Below are 17,141 nucleotides of genomic sequence, written 5' to 3' on the forward strand. Positions count from 1 at the left end.
ATTGTAGAAACTGGTGTGCATGAAAATCTCAGGAGATCGGCAGTTTCTGAGAAACTCAAACCACCCCCTCTGGCACCAACAACCATTCCATGGTCAAGGGCACTTAGATCACATTTCTTCACCATTCCGATGTCTGGTCTGAACGACTGAACCTCTTGGCCAGGTCTGCATGCTTTTATGCATTGAGCTGCTGTCACACGATTGGCTAATTAGATATTTGCATTAATGAACAGGTGTACAGGTGTACCTGATAAAGTGTCCGCTGAGTGGTTTTCCAACAGTTATAATAATAGGTCAGTCTTATTAAATGAGCTGTGGACTACATCAGGCAGAGTTATACTGAGAATTGTAACCTACATCAGAATGTTACACAGAGGGATGAGGTCAATATTAGGTGGTATACTGAAAACCACGAGGTAATTTGATAATATTGTCGTAAAGATGTGTGTTACATCAACCAATTATAGTGATTTATGTGGGATTTATCAGGTAGATATGGGGAAGTGTGTGGATTACTTAAGTCTGCATTGTTGTTCTGTGCTTCATCACTCAGGGTTATGGTGAGGTTTGTGCACCGTTAAGCACTTTGACAGTGAGAGTGTTTACTTAGAAGAACACTTCTGCAAAGGTTGGGTAGTGTGCTAATGTCCAGCTGACTGGGATGTTGCACTTGAACAGGGCCAGACCTATCCTCCACAACAGCGGGCTCACACAGAATCTCAGCACATAGAGACACCTGACGCCCACCTACTTTAGATCCACACATCATTGATATACCACAACAAAGGTGGGGATCAGGATGAGGGCAATATTGGGTACAATTTTGCCCCCACTCTTTGGGGACTTGTGTATTAGAGCATATCAGATTGCATCTTGGACACCCAGATAAACTGGAAGACATCCCAGGTGATTACCAAGGCAGAGGAACGAGGAACAGGCCACATCTGGCCTCACTCTTACTACGGTTGACACAGGCCCTGGATGCTAATCAAACTGGTCACGGATGCTGATCTATTTGCAAGCTGACCATGGATCTGAGCAGAAGATAGTGACATCGTCCTTATACAGAGTTAGCTTTGACTTGTGTGTTTCCATTGCCTGGTAACATTAACCCTCTTATGCTTTCATCCTTTTTGATGGATTCAGCAAAAGGGTTCAGTGCAACACATGAAGAAGACAACCCTGCCTGACTCCAGACCTGATGGGGGAGCTATCCAGCCCCCATCCATTGATTTGGACTACATTACAGATTTCAGTGTATTGATCCGATTTCTGCTTCCTCGCCAAAACACATTTTGGAGAGCACATCCACCACATGTGATATCCTGTTGAAGGCCCTCTCTTGGTCCAAGACAACAAGGCAGAAATCTCGCCCTCTGTCCAGCATATTCATGATGGAATCGAAGGGCCAGAACAGCCTGCTCTACGCTTTATCACTACATAAATAAACAAAATAAATTCCCAGAACAGTAAGGCTGCCAAAGATCTTCCTGCCAAATACACCACAGGTTTGGTTGGGTGGAACACTTGTCCCGTAGCATAACTTGACTCTGGCAATGGCCTGGAAAAAAATTTTTAAATCCATTATAATCTCACAATGGGTCTTCATTCCAACATTTCTTCCCCATTCTGATATTTGGTCTGAACATCAGCTGAACCTCTTGACCATGTCTGCATGCTTTTATGCATTGAGTTGCTGCCACATAATTAGCTGATTAGATATTTGTATTAATGAGCAGGTGTACTAATGAAGTGGCCACTGAGTGTATATCTAATGAAGGGTCCTTGCCCTGAAAAGTTGACTTGGCTTCGCTCCCCATGGATGCCATTCAACTTCCTGAGCATTTCATCTGTTCTTTGTCATTCATTTGGGCTTCCATCATCTGCAGTTTCTTTTTATTCCAAATGAGATTTTGAGTATTCTGGGCTGCATGAGGTAGTTATAGTGAGGGTTGATGGAATGTTATCATTGTGAAACTTGAACTCTATTCTCCCTCTGCAGTGTGGAGCATTTCCAACAGTTCAGTTACACCAAATAGTTTTCCAGTGAGAAATATTGTCTATGACACAGAGTAGAGCAATGGTTATTTAGGAGGAGTACTTTGAGGGGGATGGGCGACATACAACACTGTTAGAGTGAGGAATATGAGCTATGTCAGGCTGATTTAGTAGTGAGGAATGTGGCAGTATCAGGCAGTCATGCAGTGAGGGATGTGGGCTTTATCAGGCAGTACTACAGTAAAGAGTGAGCTATTCCAGGCAATATTATAGTGAGGGATGTGGATCTCAAACACTACAGTGAGGGATGTGAGCTATATGAGACACTGTTACAGTGAGGGATCTGGATATCAGACACTGTTAGAGTGAGGGATGTGGGTTATATCAGATAGTAAGGCTGTGGGGACTGCACATCAGGCCAGATTTGGTCAATTAGAAATGAAATTAAGCTAAGCCAATATGATGTCCAGAAGAAATAGACAGTCAGAAACACAAACGTAAAGAAAGAATTTGAGATAGAGGTGTGCAACATGCCCAAATGGAGCACAGAGCATAGTACAGCACAGCACAGACTTTTCAGCCCAGGATATTGTGTCACCTTTTAACCTACTCCAATATCAATCTAACCCTTCTCTCCCACTTAGCCCTCTGTTTTTTTCCATGTGCCTATCTAAGAGTTTCTGAAATGTCCCTGATGTATCTGCCACAACCTCCACACCTTGCAGTGCTTTCAATGGTTTCAAAAGTACATTTAATGTCAGAGAAATGTATAGAATATACATCCTGAAATTCTTTTACTTCACAAACATCCACGAAAACAGAGGAGCACCCCAAAGAATGAGTGACATTTAAATGTTAGAACCTGGAAGAAACCCCCTCCCATACATACACAGCCGCAAAACAACAACCCCCTCTCCCCCCCCATCGAGCACTCAAGTGTGCAGTAAAACATCAATAAAGACACAGACTTGAAATACCCCAAAGACTACTTGTTCACCCAGTATTCGACATACCACAGGTTCGCTCTCTCTCCCTAATAAGGGAAAAAGAGGTGTCTCCATTTCACAGTGAGAGGGGAGACAAACAACTCGCTGATTTATGATATTAAAAGTCTGTTTCATCACTTCTTCTAAGCTCTGTGCCCAAAGAACTCGGGCACACAGCCAGCAGCCAGCTTGCTGATTTCGATCTTCCATCTCCTACAACACACCAGTTTCCTGCGGCAGCACCAACCTCGAGTCTGCCTGCCTCCAGAGCCACGAAATCCCAGAACCCTGAGGGCATGCTAGTCTTCTAGGTTGCGTCCTGGCATATCAAATAGCGGCCAGTCGTGAGACCCGAGAGCAGGTCCCATTCCCTTACCACTTACCACTCTATATATAATAAAAACCTACATCCCCCCCCTCATACTTTCCTCCAATATCCTTAAAATGATGCCCTTTTGACTTAACCATTAACACTCTAGGGAGAAGGATGCTGGCTGTCCACTCTATCTAAGCCTCCTATCATCTTACACACCTCTGTAAAGTCATTTATCATCCTCCTTTGCTCCAAAAAGAAAAGCCCGAGCTCACTCAACCTTTTCTCATGAGACATTCTCTCTAGTCCAGGCAGAAACCTGGTAAATCTCTCCACATGCTCTAAAGCTTCAATGTCCTTTCAAAAATGAAGTGACCACAACTCAGCACAGTATTTCAAGAGTGGTCACAACCAGAGTTTATAGAGCTCTAACATTACCTCAAGTTTCTTGAACTCAATCTTCCGACGCACAAGACAATGCATCATACACCTTATTAACCTCTCCATCAACTTACAGTTTGTGGCATCTTTGAGGGATTTATGGACGTGGACCCCAAGATCCCTTTGTTCCCCCATACTGCTAAAATCCTGTCATTAATATTGTACTCTGCCTTCAAATTTTACCTTCCAAAGTCTATCGTTTCAGACTTGTTCAGATTGAACTCTATCTGCCACTTCTCAGTCCAGCTCTTCATCCAATCAACATCCCTATGTAACCCACAACAACCTTCTACACTACCCACAACTCCACCAACCTTTGTGTTATTTGCAAACTTAGTAACCTACTCTTCCTCTTCCTCACCTATGTCACAGAGTCATAGAAAAATACAGCACAGAAACAGGCTCTTCACCAAGCCATTTAAACTGCCTATTCCCATTGACCTGCAGTGTGACCATATCTCTCCATACCCCTACCATCCATGTAGCTAACCAACTTCTCTTAAACATTGAAATGGAGCTTGCATGCACCACTTGCACTGGCTGCCTGTTCCACACACTTACAACCCTCTGAGCGAAGACGTTTCCCCTCATGCTCCCCTTTAACATTTCACCTTTCATCCTTAACGCATGACCTCTCATTACAGTCCCACCCAACCTAAGACAAAATTCTACACTATCCACAAACCTTTGTGTCATTTACAAACATAGAAACCTACCCATTCTCTTCCTCATCTATGTCATTTATAAAAATCACAAAGAGTAGGGGTCCCAGGATGGATCACCACCAGTCACAGACCTCAAGGCAGAATATACTCCATCTACTACCACCTGCTGCCTTCTGCCTCACATCTAAAGAGTAAAGATAACAGACCCCCATTAGGACACCAGCAATTTTTCCTCCAAGTCAAGCACCTCTCTCACTTGGAAATACACACCAGATTAAATTCTGGAACTCAATACATAAACCCAATTTATGAGAACTTTTACCATGAAGACCAATTAGGAAAATCTATTTCAGTCTTGTAAGCAGTGGCTAAATATTATGGACCAATTTTTTTTTAAGTTGTAGGTATATCAGATATGATATGGTGAGGGTTATGAGGTAGACTAGATAGTTATATTGAAGTTGGGATTTGGAGTTTCAGTGAAACTCAGTGAATTAATTCAGTGAACTTTATATTAGAAAGTGTAATTGTGAAAACTGCAATTGATATCAGCATTACAGTGTTATGGGTTTATTACTGTACTGTTGAGTTTGATGAATTGTGACAGGTGGCAGAGTATCATACCAATGGTAGTGAATAGAACATAAGGCCATAAGATATAGAAACAGAATTAGGCCATTTGACCCATCAAGTCTGCTCCACCATTTCATCATGGTTGATCCAATTTTCCTCTCAGCCCTAGTCTCCCGCCTACTTCTCGTATCCTTAGATGCCTTGACCAATCAAGAATCTATCAACCTCTGCCGTAAATATACATAAAGACTTGGCCTCCACAGCTGCCTGTGGCAAAGAATTCCACAGATTCACCACTCTCTGGCTAAAGAAATTCCTCCTCACCTCCATTCTAAAAGGACACCCCTCTTTTCTGAGGCTGTGTCCTCTGGTCTTAGACTCTTCCACCATAGGAAACATCCTGTCCACATGCTCTCTATCAAAGCATTTCACCATTTGATAGGTTTCAATGAGGTCACTCCTCATACTTCTGAATTCTAGTGCATATAGGCCCAGGGCCGTCAAATGCTCTTCATATGACAAGCCATTCAATCCTGTAATCATTTTTGTGAACCTCCTTTGAACCCTCTCCAGTTTCAGCATATCCTTTCTTAGATAAGGGACCCCAAACTGCTCATAATACTCCAAGTGAGGCCTTACCAGTGCTTTATAAAATCTCAATATTACATCCTTGCTTTTATATTCTGGTCTCCTTGAAATGAATGCTAACATTGCATTTGCCTTCTTCACCACAGACTCAACTTAAAAATTAACCTGCACAAGGACTCCCAAATCCTTTTGCACTTCAGTTTTTGTATTTTCTCTCCATTTAGAAAATAGTCAATCCTTTCATTTCTTCTGCCAAAGTGCATGACCATACACTTCCTGACACTGTATTCGGCCATTTCTTTACCCCTTCTCCTAATCTGTTTAAGTCCTTCTGTAGCCTCTCTACTTCCTCAAAACCACCTGCCCCTCCACCAATCTTAATATCATCTATAAACTTTGCAACAAAGCCATTAATTCTATCATCTAAATCATTGACGTATAATGTAAAAAGGATCAAAACCAACACAGATCCCTGTGGAACACCATTAGTCACCAGCAGCCAACCAGAAAAGGCTCCCTTTATTCCCACTCTTTGCCTCCTGCCAATCAGCCACTGCTTTATCCAGGCTAGAATTTCCATGTAATACCATGGGCTCGTAGCTTGTTAAGCAGCCTCATGTATAGCACCTTGTCAAACGCCTTCTGAAAATCCAAGAACACAACATCAACCAGTTCTCCTTTGTCTATATTGCTTGTTATTTCTTCAAAGAATTCCAACAAATTTGTCAGGCAAGATTTCCCCTTGTTGAGGAAACCATGCTGACTATGGCCTATTTTATCATGTACCTCCAAGTACCCTGAGACCTCATCCTTAACAATTGACTCCAACATTTTCCCAATCTCTAAGGTCAGACTAACTGGCCTATAATTTTCTTTCTTCTGCCTCTCTCCCTCCTTGAAGAGTGGAGTGACATTTGTAATCTTCTAGTCTTCTGGAACTATGCCAGAACCTAGTGATTCTTGAAAGATCATTATTAATGCTCCACAATCTCTTCAGCCACCTCATTCAGAAACCTGGGGTGTACACCGTCTGGTCCAGGTGACTTATCTACCTTCAGACCTTTCAGTTTCTGAAGAACCTTCTCTCTGGTAATGGTAACTTCACATACTAAATGACCCCTGACACTTGGAACTTCCACCATACTGCTAGTGTCTTCCACAGTGAAATCTGATGCAAAATACTTATTCAGTTCATCTGCCATTTGCTTGCTCCCCCATTACTACCTCTCCAGCACTGTTTTCCAGCGGTCTGATAATCCACTCTTGCCTCTATTTTACACCTTGTGTATTGAAGAAACTTTTGATATCCTCTTTAGTATTATTGGCTAGCTTACTTTCATATTCCACCTTTACCTTCTTAATGAATTTTAATTGTTTTCTTTTAGTTTTTAAAAGCTTTCCAATCCTCTAACTTCCCACCAGTTTATGCTCCATTACAGTCGACCTTCACTAATCCAACTACCTGTAATCCGGCACTCCTCAGATCCCAACGATGCTGGATTAGTGAAGGTTAACTATTGCTTAATGTGATCCTTCTGTAATTCAGCATTTTCACTAATCCAGCACTCCTCAGATCCCAACCATGCCGGATTAGTGAAGGACGACCTGTACATGCCCTCTCTTAGGTTTTTAATTTGGCTTTGACTTCCCTTGGTAGCTATGGTTTATCATCCTTCCTTTAGCTTACGTCTTCCTCTTTGAAATCTATATTTCATGTGCCTTCCGAATTGCTTCCAATTACAGCCAATGTCGCTCTGCCATCATCCCTGCTAGTGTTCTTTTCCAATCAGTTCTGGCCAATTCCTTTCTCATGCCTCTGTAATTCCCATTCCTCCTATATAATACTGATACATCTGACTTCAGCTTCTTCTTCTCAAATTTCAGGATGAATTCGATCGTATTAAGATCACTTCTCCCCTAAGGGTTCTTTTACCTTAAGCTCTCTAATCAATTCTGTTTCATTTCATAACACCCAGTCCAGAGTAGCTGTTGCTTTAGTGGGCTTCACCACAAGCTGCTCTAAAAAGCCATCTTGTAGACACTCTAGAAATTCTTGGAATCCAACACCAACCTGATTTTCCCGATCTACCTGCATATTTAAGTCACCCATGACTATTGTAACATTGCCATTTCAGTGTGGATTTTTATCTCACTTTATAGGCCACATCCTAATTACTGTTTTGGGGGTCTGTATACAACTCCCATCAGGGTCTTTTTACCCTTGCAGTTCCTTAGCTCCATCCACAATGGTTCAACACCTTCTCACCCTATGTCACCTCTTGTGATTTGATTTCATTTTTTTTATCAACAGAGTAACGCCACCCCCACTGCTTCCTGCCTGTCCTTTCAATACAATGTGTATCCTGGGACGTTAAGCTCTCAGCTATAATCTTCTTTCAGCCATGATTGAGTGATGCCTACAATATCATACATGCCAGTCTGTAACTGTGCCACGAGTTCATTAACCTTATTTTGTATGCTGTGCACATTCAAATATAACACTTTCAGTCTGGTATTCACCCTTTTCAATTTTGTCCACCTTTTACATTGCAACTCATCCTGTTGACTGCAATTTTACCCTATCAGCAGCCTCTCCTCACTACACATTACCTCTGTTTGTAAACCAGATACCTCATCTTCAGCACTATCATCTGCCTTTCCTCTGATATTTCTTGCAATGAAATATATGCAGCTCAGAACACTAGTCACACCATGCTCAACCTTTTGAATCCTGACTTTGAGCTCTTACCAACATCTGTCTCCACAACCTCTCCACTAACTGTTCTGGGCCTCTGGTTCCCATCCCTTTGCAACTCCAGTTTAAACCCCACCTGCATTATTAACAAACCTTCTTGCTAGGCTATTAGTCCCCTTCTAGTTCAGGTGCAAACTGCTCCTTCTGTACAGGTACCACCTTCCCTGGAAGAGAGCCCATTGATCCAAAAATCTTATGCCCTCCCTCCTGCACCCTTAGCCACTTACTAAACTGTATAATCTTCCTAGTTCTAGCCTCCCTAGCACATGGCACGGGTAGTTATCACAATCCTGGAGGTCCTGCCGTTTAACTTAGCACCCAACTCCCTATGCAGAACCTCTTCAGCCACCCTGCCCATGTCATTGGTACCTATATGGACCACAATTTCTGGCTGCTTTCCCTCCCACTTAAGATACTGAGGACCTGATCCGAGATATCCCAGACCCTGCTACCTGGGAAGCAATATACCATCCGGGAATCTCGTTCTCACCCAAAGAATCTTCTGTCCATTCCCCTAACTAATGAATCCCCTATTACCACAGTGTGCCTCTTCTTTCCCCCTTCCCTTCTGAGTCACATAGGTGCCAGAGACCCAACTACTGTGACTTTTCTCTGTTATGTCATTCCCCCTGACAATATCCAAGGTGATATACTTATTGTTGAGGGGGATAGCCACAGGGGTACTCTTCACTGCCTCATTAACCCCTTTTCCCTTGCTAACTGTCACCCAGTCTCCTGTGTCCTGCACCTTGCATGTAACTAACTCTCTATATGGCCCATCTGTCACCTCCTCTGCCTCCTGAATGCACAGCATGTGAATCTGTTAGTGTAAGATGTATGAGTGTATCTGGGAGTGTTATCGTAGACAATGTTCTAAATAATGTTGTTCTGAAGAGCCTACCTTTATCTTGCAGGTCAAAGCTGTCCAGACGGAGGAGCAGTCAGATGCGGATCTGACAAGTATCCAAGCACCAGTTACAGAATTTCACTTCAGACATCAGATTGGACTCTTATGTACATAGTCAACTTAGCCTTTCCAACGTTGATGTGAATGCCCGTCTAAAATGCCTGCTCTACGTGTAGTAATTTATTGAGGATTAAAAATTAATAGTTGTGTGAAAGCAAAAACCGTGTCGCTGGCGCCAGGATGTTCCGTGTGCGTGTGATGCTCTGTGTGTCTTCAGCAAGCGGTTAGACATCAGTGACGAACGAGCTCCTTGTCATGGGCACTGGATGCTGTCTGCTTCTTATGTTTCCATTTAGAGGAAGGGATGAACTGGGGGTGGGTGGGGGGGTAGGTGAGGTGTGAGGAAGACAGTGAAGGCAATCTTTGGCATCCAAACTATTCCCACAGAGAAGAGGCTGATTGGAAAGTGCTATCCTCTTTATGGGTCCACGAGGCCTCTGGGAATAAACAGAGGAGTTGATGGGCAAACTGAAGAGGAGCCTTAAACGATCTGTAAAGCTCCTTATTGGTTGGTTCGTCCTCGCCAAAGCCCCATGTTGATCTGAATCTACTTGAAGGTGAATCATACCTCACAGAGAGCTCCATGGACAGTGAGAGGTCTGTGGCCGAGAAGAACTGGCAGGTTATTTGCCACAGGGAGGGGAAGAATGATCTATTTGGACAAATGAACGCTAAAGGAGATTTACAAAACTGGAATTATGGAGTAGTAAAAAGGCGAATATTGTATATATTTCACGTGTAGCTCTATACTGATAATGTATTCTTAATCGTTAATAAGAATTGTTATCGTTGAAGTTGAATAGTATTGTCTGCCCCTCCTCCCCAGCTGCAAATATTTAGATAGCTGTTTGTTGTGTTAGAGTTTTCATGAACCAGTCAGCACCCACACAATTGCTGGGTCTGAAGGATTCAAGCAGAGAAATTTGACTTTGGTCACCCAAGTGCAAGCAGGAAAACCAACTGCCAGACATACTCCGCGCCATTTGGTTCTGAATATGGTGGTGTGCAGGGCTGGCAGTGACACACACACACATCTAGTGTCACTATCCTTAAACAAATTACTCTCAGTGTTTTGTAAATTAGTGGCTGTCGAAACAAACTGTGCTGGTTTGTTGGCCCTTCCCTGTGGACGAGATCCTGACAGCCTGAAGACAATACCAGCACAGCCCTCAATAGACGAGACATAATGGAGCAGATAGGGGACGGGAGGCAGGAATACAATGATTCAGATAGGGGTTTCTTTTATGGTTTACATCAGCTGGTTCTAACTACCAATGTTACTACCTCGCTGTCCCCACAGGAGTGTGTATTTTTTGTTTGGTGCAGGGGCCGGAGAACCTGAAGCCATCTTGAGTAGTTCGCTCCAGTTGACTCAGATTTATCAGTAGCAGTGGGCAATCCCAGATGCATCTGTCTTCGAGCTTACAAGCCATGTATAGATTGTTACACATTTAATCTCCCTGTGCAACACAATTTTATTTACCAACAGAATTGATCACCAGCTGGCAGCTACCTTTCCCAGTGTTATAAGCAAGTAGGGTATTCAAGCCAAGTGGGGCATGGGGCTCTTGATCAGGACGGAGCCATTCCAACATGCTAATGGAACTGCAGGGTTGTGAGGAATGGAAGTGTTGCTTGAGGTATTGGTCAGTGGAGCCCCAACAAGCACAGTTCTCTGTGAGCTGTCAGAGCATGGCGATAAACACCCCCACAAGTTCCCCATGGTGCTTTATTTAAACCAAAAATACTATAACCAACTCCCCCATCCTCAACCGGTGGGAAAGGATACACAATCTGCTGCTCGGGTCACTACAATACCTTAAGTCTAGCACTAAGTAAAAGTTGTGTGTTAAGGTTGATGTTTAATTAAAAGAAATTACTGCTATGCATATATTGCACCCTTGACTTTTATGTTCTATGTAAACAGTAAAACAAGACGAATGCAGGCATAATGAATCGCTGCTAAATAAGACACCTCAAAGTAGTTCCAACTGAAGTGAGAACTAACTTTGAGGATTGAGATTATATATTGGATTTTATGGTTGGGTCTTTGGTTAACCCAAAGCCCTTGAGAGTTGGAAGTTATCTGGGTCCTGGTCAGTATCCTTCCAGCATTTTAGATACCGTGCCTCAGTAGAAGCTTGTCAAACCAAGGAAGCAAATTACCATTCATAACAGAATTTTCAATTGCACATCGGTGTGTGTGCGTGTGTGTCCCACACCTGTGGTGAACTGCTGCATCGTCTGTGTCACTTGTCGTTCGCTGCGTGTCAGTTGGGTGATAACGCTGCTTCTCACGTTCAATGCACAACAACACTGTCCTGCTGCAATGTACGTTCACATTGCCCCGTCACACTCTCTCACCCCAAACCACCCCTTCCCTACTTCAGTGGCAATTACTTCCCTCTCTGTGTATTTATATCTGAAGTGTGCTTTTCCTGGTCAGTGTATGCTCGGTCACTTTAACTATAGATTCTCATCTGGGGAAGTCTGATGTCTGACTCACATGTCACTGGTGTCGGTAATGCCTTGTCATGGGTATAAAGTTATGTGCAAATGCACAGCATTGTCTGAATTTTCATTTGCATTCAAACTTCCACCTCTGGCAATGCAATACATCAAGAAAGGGGGAGTGCCCTTTGGAATCGCAGGTAGTGCAACGAATTTTCCCCGTATGAAGCATGAATGAGAAAGGAGTGTGAATTCTGATTTTTCAGTAGTGCTACCAATGGGCAATGATCAAGCAAATAGTGGGCCTGTTGGTGTGTTTGGAAGTACACACCAATGCACAACAAAATGCTGTGGCTAGATAGTTTGAAACTTTCTCCACTGGGACAGATTTCTGGAAACAGGGAATTAAGAGTAAGGGGTAGGCCATTTAGAACAGAGATGTGGAAAAACTTTTTCACCCAGAGAGTGGTGGATATGTGGAATGCTCTGCCCCAGAAGGCAGTGGAGACCAAGTCTCTGGATGCTTTCAAGAGAGAGTTAGATAGAGCTCTTATAGATAGCGGGGTCAAGGGATATGGGGAGAAGGCAGGAACGGGGTACTGATTATGTATGATCAGCCATGATCACAGTGAATGGCGGTGCTGGCTAGAAGGGCCAAATGGCCTACTCCTGCACCTACTGTCTATTGTCTATTGAGTCATGAAAGCAAGGCAGTTGTATGAAGCTGAGATACAGATCAGCTCAGGTCTATCATTGAATGGTGTGATATCAACCAGTTTGCAGCTGGTGGCCTGTTCCTATGCCTATATTTTTATGTTTCAAAGAGCTGACATCAACAATTGCAATTTTCAATATCAGTCTAGAATAATTACAGATTTCTCCAGCGCCTGTTTACTGATGCCTCTGGAAACTGTGTAATGGTGTTCCACAGGGATCAATGTCAGTTCTTGGTCACAATGGCGACTCCACTGCTAACAATCTTGTGTGAAGCATCTAAGGGTTGATGATGCTCCCAGAACTTTTTAAAATTGAGATCTGGTACATGAAGGTGATAGGGAAAATATTTAGGAGTCTGTATGAATTGCTGAGAGAAAATATTTGAGGTGTAAATAGAGCTTCGAAGTATTGGGCATGGTATTTTGAAGGTTAATTATCTCTATTCTACAGAGCCACAGTTTAAGAACAGCAAGCGCTTCAAAATGAGATTCAACAGAACTGAAAAGCTTGCATTAGCCGTGATTTGTCAGGTAACCAAACAGAGGCAAGCCAGCAGCTAACAGGAGGCCACAATCAGGAAGGGTGTCTTTAAACAGTTAGTTACCAATCAGACACAATGCTACACAGTTCTCAAATAAATAGGACTTGAACCCTGAAGCTTAATTGGACAATTTCCATTTTTCCCCAGCTGCTAATGTAAATTATGGAGAACAATATTCTATTGAGTGGTCTCAAAATATATCAATATTAATATTAGGTGAAGTTTTCTACTACTCCTTCTGATCCAGCATGATAGATGAAAACTGGGAATGGCAGATGAATTAGTCTGGTAAATCACTAGAACTAAAAAAAAAGCTATGCATAAGAAATGTGTTAGGGAAATGCCACTGCATAAGGCTTTATGATGTGACAGATATATCCTAGGCCAGCCAGCCTGCGGATTATACCTAACCATAATGAGATGTAGAATCGAGAAAAGTTCCTGGAGCTGGGGGCTGTGCCTTAGGCCAACCAACCTACAGAGCATGCCCATATCAGGAAAGTTAGAGCCTTGTGGGTGTAATTAGTGAATAGTAAAGGTGAAGCAATCTCACTTCTGCTACATACCCAAGGGAGAAGTGGCCATTCCTTCACCAGAAAAAAGGATCAAATGTGCCTGATACGTGACTTTACCATTCTGTTCAACTGCAGTTCTTTACCATTATATCATTGCTTTAACAAGTGTCTCAACAATCATCATTTATTAAAAATGATTATTTACCAAAACTAAATTCCTTTCCACAACACAAACCGAAGAAGAAATTTTAAAAAAGGGAAAATTCTGCCTTAAAAACTCACCCAGTTTCATAAATAAATGCAGTTTAAATATTTTTTCTGTTCTATCCCTCAAGCCAATCAATGCATCATCTCAGTTTATCCCTCAACATAATCTATGCACTTCTTCACCATCTTTTCACCATATCCAAGAACACCAACTGCCAATTTTTTTCAGCATATCCTACAAACCTTCAGTGGAAACATTAAATTTTCAATGACTGTCAGTTCTTAGCAGCTTTAATGACATTAATAGCATTTTGTGGTCTCTTGCTATCATTTGCTCTCATAGATTTATATCTTTGCCTCAGTTCTTTATTTATTTACCTCCTGCAGCAAACAGAGGGTTGTGAAAGGTTAGCACAAGGAACTTAGTAACATCAGACTATATTTAACTCTGTAAATTTGACCTGTTCAGGGAGCCTGGAGCTTTGCCTTATGTTTCACTCAGCTCTCGCACCATTATTGTGTAAAATGGACACTAGCAAGGTAGACGGTATAGTAAGGTAGATACATGACAAGTCCGAGGGCGTGGTTGGTTGGTTGGTTGTGCGTTGTTCTCAATGCCAATTGCAGTTTGTTCAGTGGATGAGGCTACTTTACATAGGGCAGCTCCCACGCAGCCAGACAGAAAGAAAGAAGATGGGGTGCGAGCTGGGTTGGACATTGCAGTACTGGGGTGGCTGTATCTCTCCAGTTGCCTTTCTCGAGCCGAACTCTCTGCTCACACATAGTTTGTGGAACTATTTTGTGGGGTGTACAAGTGACAGTGAAATAGATAGTGACGATTTTGTGCACCTCTGTTCCCCTCTCACCACACATCACCTACCTTGCCACTGATACAAATTCCAGCACCAATAAATTGTAAAGGATTACAAGGAAACCAAGGGGGATTTGTAAATATTTGAAGACAATTTGACAAATTATGGTTACATTTGGCATTGCTGTAATCTTCAAGTAATAGTTTTAGCACTGACTTTTCCAAAAGCTCATTCCCAGGACATTTGAGTCAAACAAGCAACTTTCCACATCAAATTTCAATCTGACTGACCTGCAACCTTTGTCTCTACAATGGTGAGCTAATGGAATGATCTGTTTTGTTAATTCTGTTGTCAGCTAATCCATGCCTCTTCCCACAGTGCCCCAGCTTTGTACATTTTGGAAGCCGCCTCTGATGTATATACGTGATGGCTGTGACAACTGTATAATATATCTACATGCTGTCTCAGATGGTCAGTAGTCTCTTGAAGTGTAAACCATGGGTGTTGGAGTTAGAGTCTTCAGATGTTTGTGAACACTTTAATGCATTGTCAATAAAAAAAATAAATGTCTTAAATATGCAGTTCTGGACAAGCAAGCACTAAGATTCTGTTTCTGATTCAGTTACACACATACGTAACATGTATGATATAAAATCACTACTCACATGTAAATAGCACGTCCCTTATACGCCTATCCTCCTACTTATCCAAGTTTGCTTTGTTTTCCACCTCATCTGCTACACTTGTCATAAAAAGAAAGTCATCGAACTTCAGCCTGATGTTTACAACCCTCCATCTGTGACCTTCACAGTTCATAAGTAGCTAGAGATGAACCTGGAGCGGTGAGCATATAGTTGTAGACCAGGTTGGTGTCTGAATATTGCAGCCACATAATGGCACATTTAAAGGTTCAGTACTGGGATGGAGTTCAACCACAACAGCTGAAAGAATTAAATAACTATAGAAGAGAAAATGGTAGGATGATAGGAGTTCTTTTCCAGAAATGCTCACTGTGAATGGAACCAACAGCCATTATTTAGGAAGAATTTCATATCTGGATGGATTCCAAGAAACTAACAAATTCCCCATGCTAGGGGATTTATATATACATGTTTGTCCATTCCACCTACTCTTGAATTGTCAGATAATCGGTGTTAGAACCACCGCTAGTAACTAGCACAAGACTAAAATTTGGCCTTTTCAGCAACTAAATTATTCAACCCAGCATCTTCCAATAGTATTAGGATTGAATAATTCACCAGATGTTGAAATTGTTAAATTTGAATAAAGCTTTTGAAGATGCTGGGATGATCCCAAAACAGTTTTTAATTAAACAAGAACAATTTGGACAATTCTGTCCAGAAACACTGAATAGCCTAATAGATTCTTTAAAACCACAAAAGGCTGAATTGAGTAGAGCAGGAGAAATAGCTTCCACTCTGGGGTGCACTAAACTAAAAGCTATTAGTATAAAGAGAGTCACTAATAAATTCAATGTAGAATCCAAGAGAATTGTATTCTACCATAGAATGGTTGCTATGATTAGCATTAATCTACATAATATAATTATTGGCAATGCAAGTCATATATTCTGTACAAGAGTACAATTTCAAAAATATTTTAGCCATGATGTTTGCCATATGTAATTTCCACAAGACTCTTTATAAATGTGCCAACTGATCTTGATCATTTAACCTGTCAAGAATATTAATTGTTAAGATTAAATAAGACTATCTCCCATTCTTCTAAGATGTGGGAATATAGCTCTAGTCTACTCAGTCTTTATAGAACAATCCTGTCATTTACTCTTACAAATTTATATATACCTTTGTGTATGGAGACCAGAACTCTGTACAATTTATTATATTCATTATATCATTGCAATCAGCATTATTTTTCTTCCACTTCATTTGTAATATGAACTAACTTACCAATTGTTGAGCTGATCCTTCATCTACATGTTAACATTCTGTGGTTAGTGCAAGGAGACCTAGATCCTTCTGCTAATAGTTTCCTAGCGTCTTACCTTTGCAAAAGCATCTTGTTTCTCTGTTTTCTGAACAAACAACACTTAAGCACTTTTCACCCATCTTGCTTATGTGCTCAATTGAATTATATCCCTATTTTATCCTCTTCATAGATTTGTTTTCACCTATCTTTGTTTGGATGACAAACCCAGATACTTTACGGCTGCCGTCCTCATCCAGTTGGTACAGATGATGGATAGTTGAGGAACAAACCATGACTCATGCAATAGCCAACTAGTTAGAGGGTTGCAAACTGGGCCAGTTATTTGCTCCTCTCACTGCCTTCTATCAACTAACCCTCAATCCAGCATCAGCAGATCTTCTCGTTTGTAAACCCTCAATCCAAGATTATTATGACTCCAATTTATAAGTTCATGTTGATTTTATTATCCAATCATATTAAAATGGTGTAAGTGCTACATTACCTACTCCTATTGAATTCTAGCATTTCCCACTTCCCATTAATTGACCTAGAATTCTTTAATTTTCTCTTTTCTGTCTCCATCAAAATTAATTAATAAGCTCGAAGACCTAGGTCTCAATAAGTCCTTCTGCAAATGGATCCTCATTTTCCTCATTTCCAGA

The 17,141-nt window shown here is 41.7% G+C and overlaps 1 protein-coding gene across 27 annotated transcripts in view; it reads left to right on the plus strand.

The window, feature by feature from the left end:
* The window catches only part of kif1aa (kinesin family member 1Aa), a 399,876-nt gene extending 384,751 nt beyond the window's left edge, over window positions 1-15,125 (plus strand). For all 27 annotated transcript variants that reach the window (XM_073040705.1, XM_073040709.1, XM_073040710.1 and 24 more), the window contains one exon: window positions 9,234-15,125. In XM_073040705.1, coding sequence (XP_072896806.1) covers window positions 9,234-9,276 — 43 coding nt within the window. In that variant the 3' untranslated portion in view covers window positions 9,277-15,125. The remainder of the gene's footprint in view (window positions 1-9,233) is intronic.
* The last annotated feature ends 2,016 nt before the right edge of the window (window positions 15,126-17,141 follow it).

This window comes from Hemitrygon akajei, chromosome 3, assembly GCF_048418815.1.
Source record: "Hemitrygon akajei chromosome 3, sHemAka1.3, whole genome shotgun sequence".
In the NCBI taxonomy this organism is placed as follows: Eukaryota; Metazoa; Chordata; class Chondrichthyes; order Myliobatiformes; family Dasyatidae; genus Hemitrygon; species Hemitrygon akajei.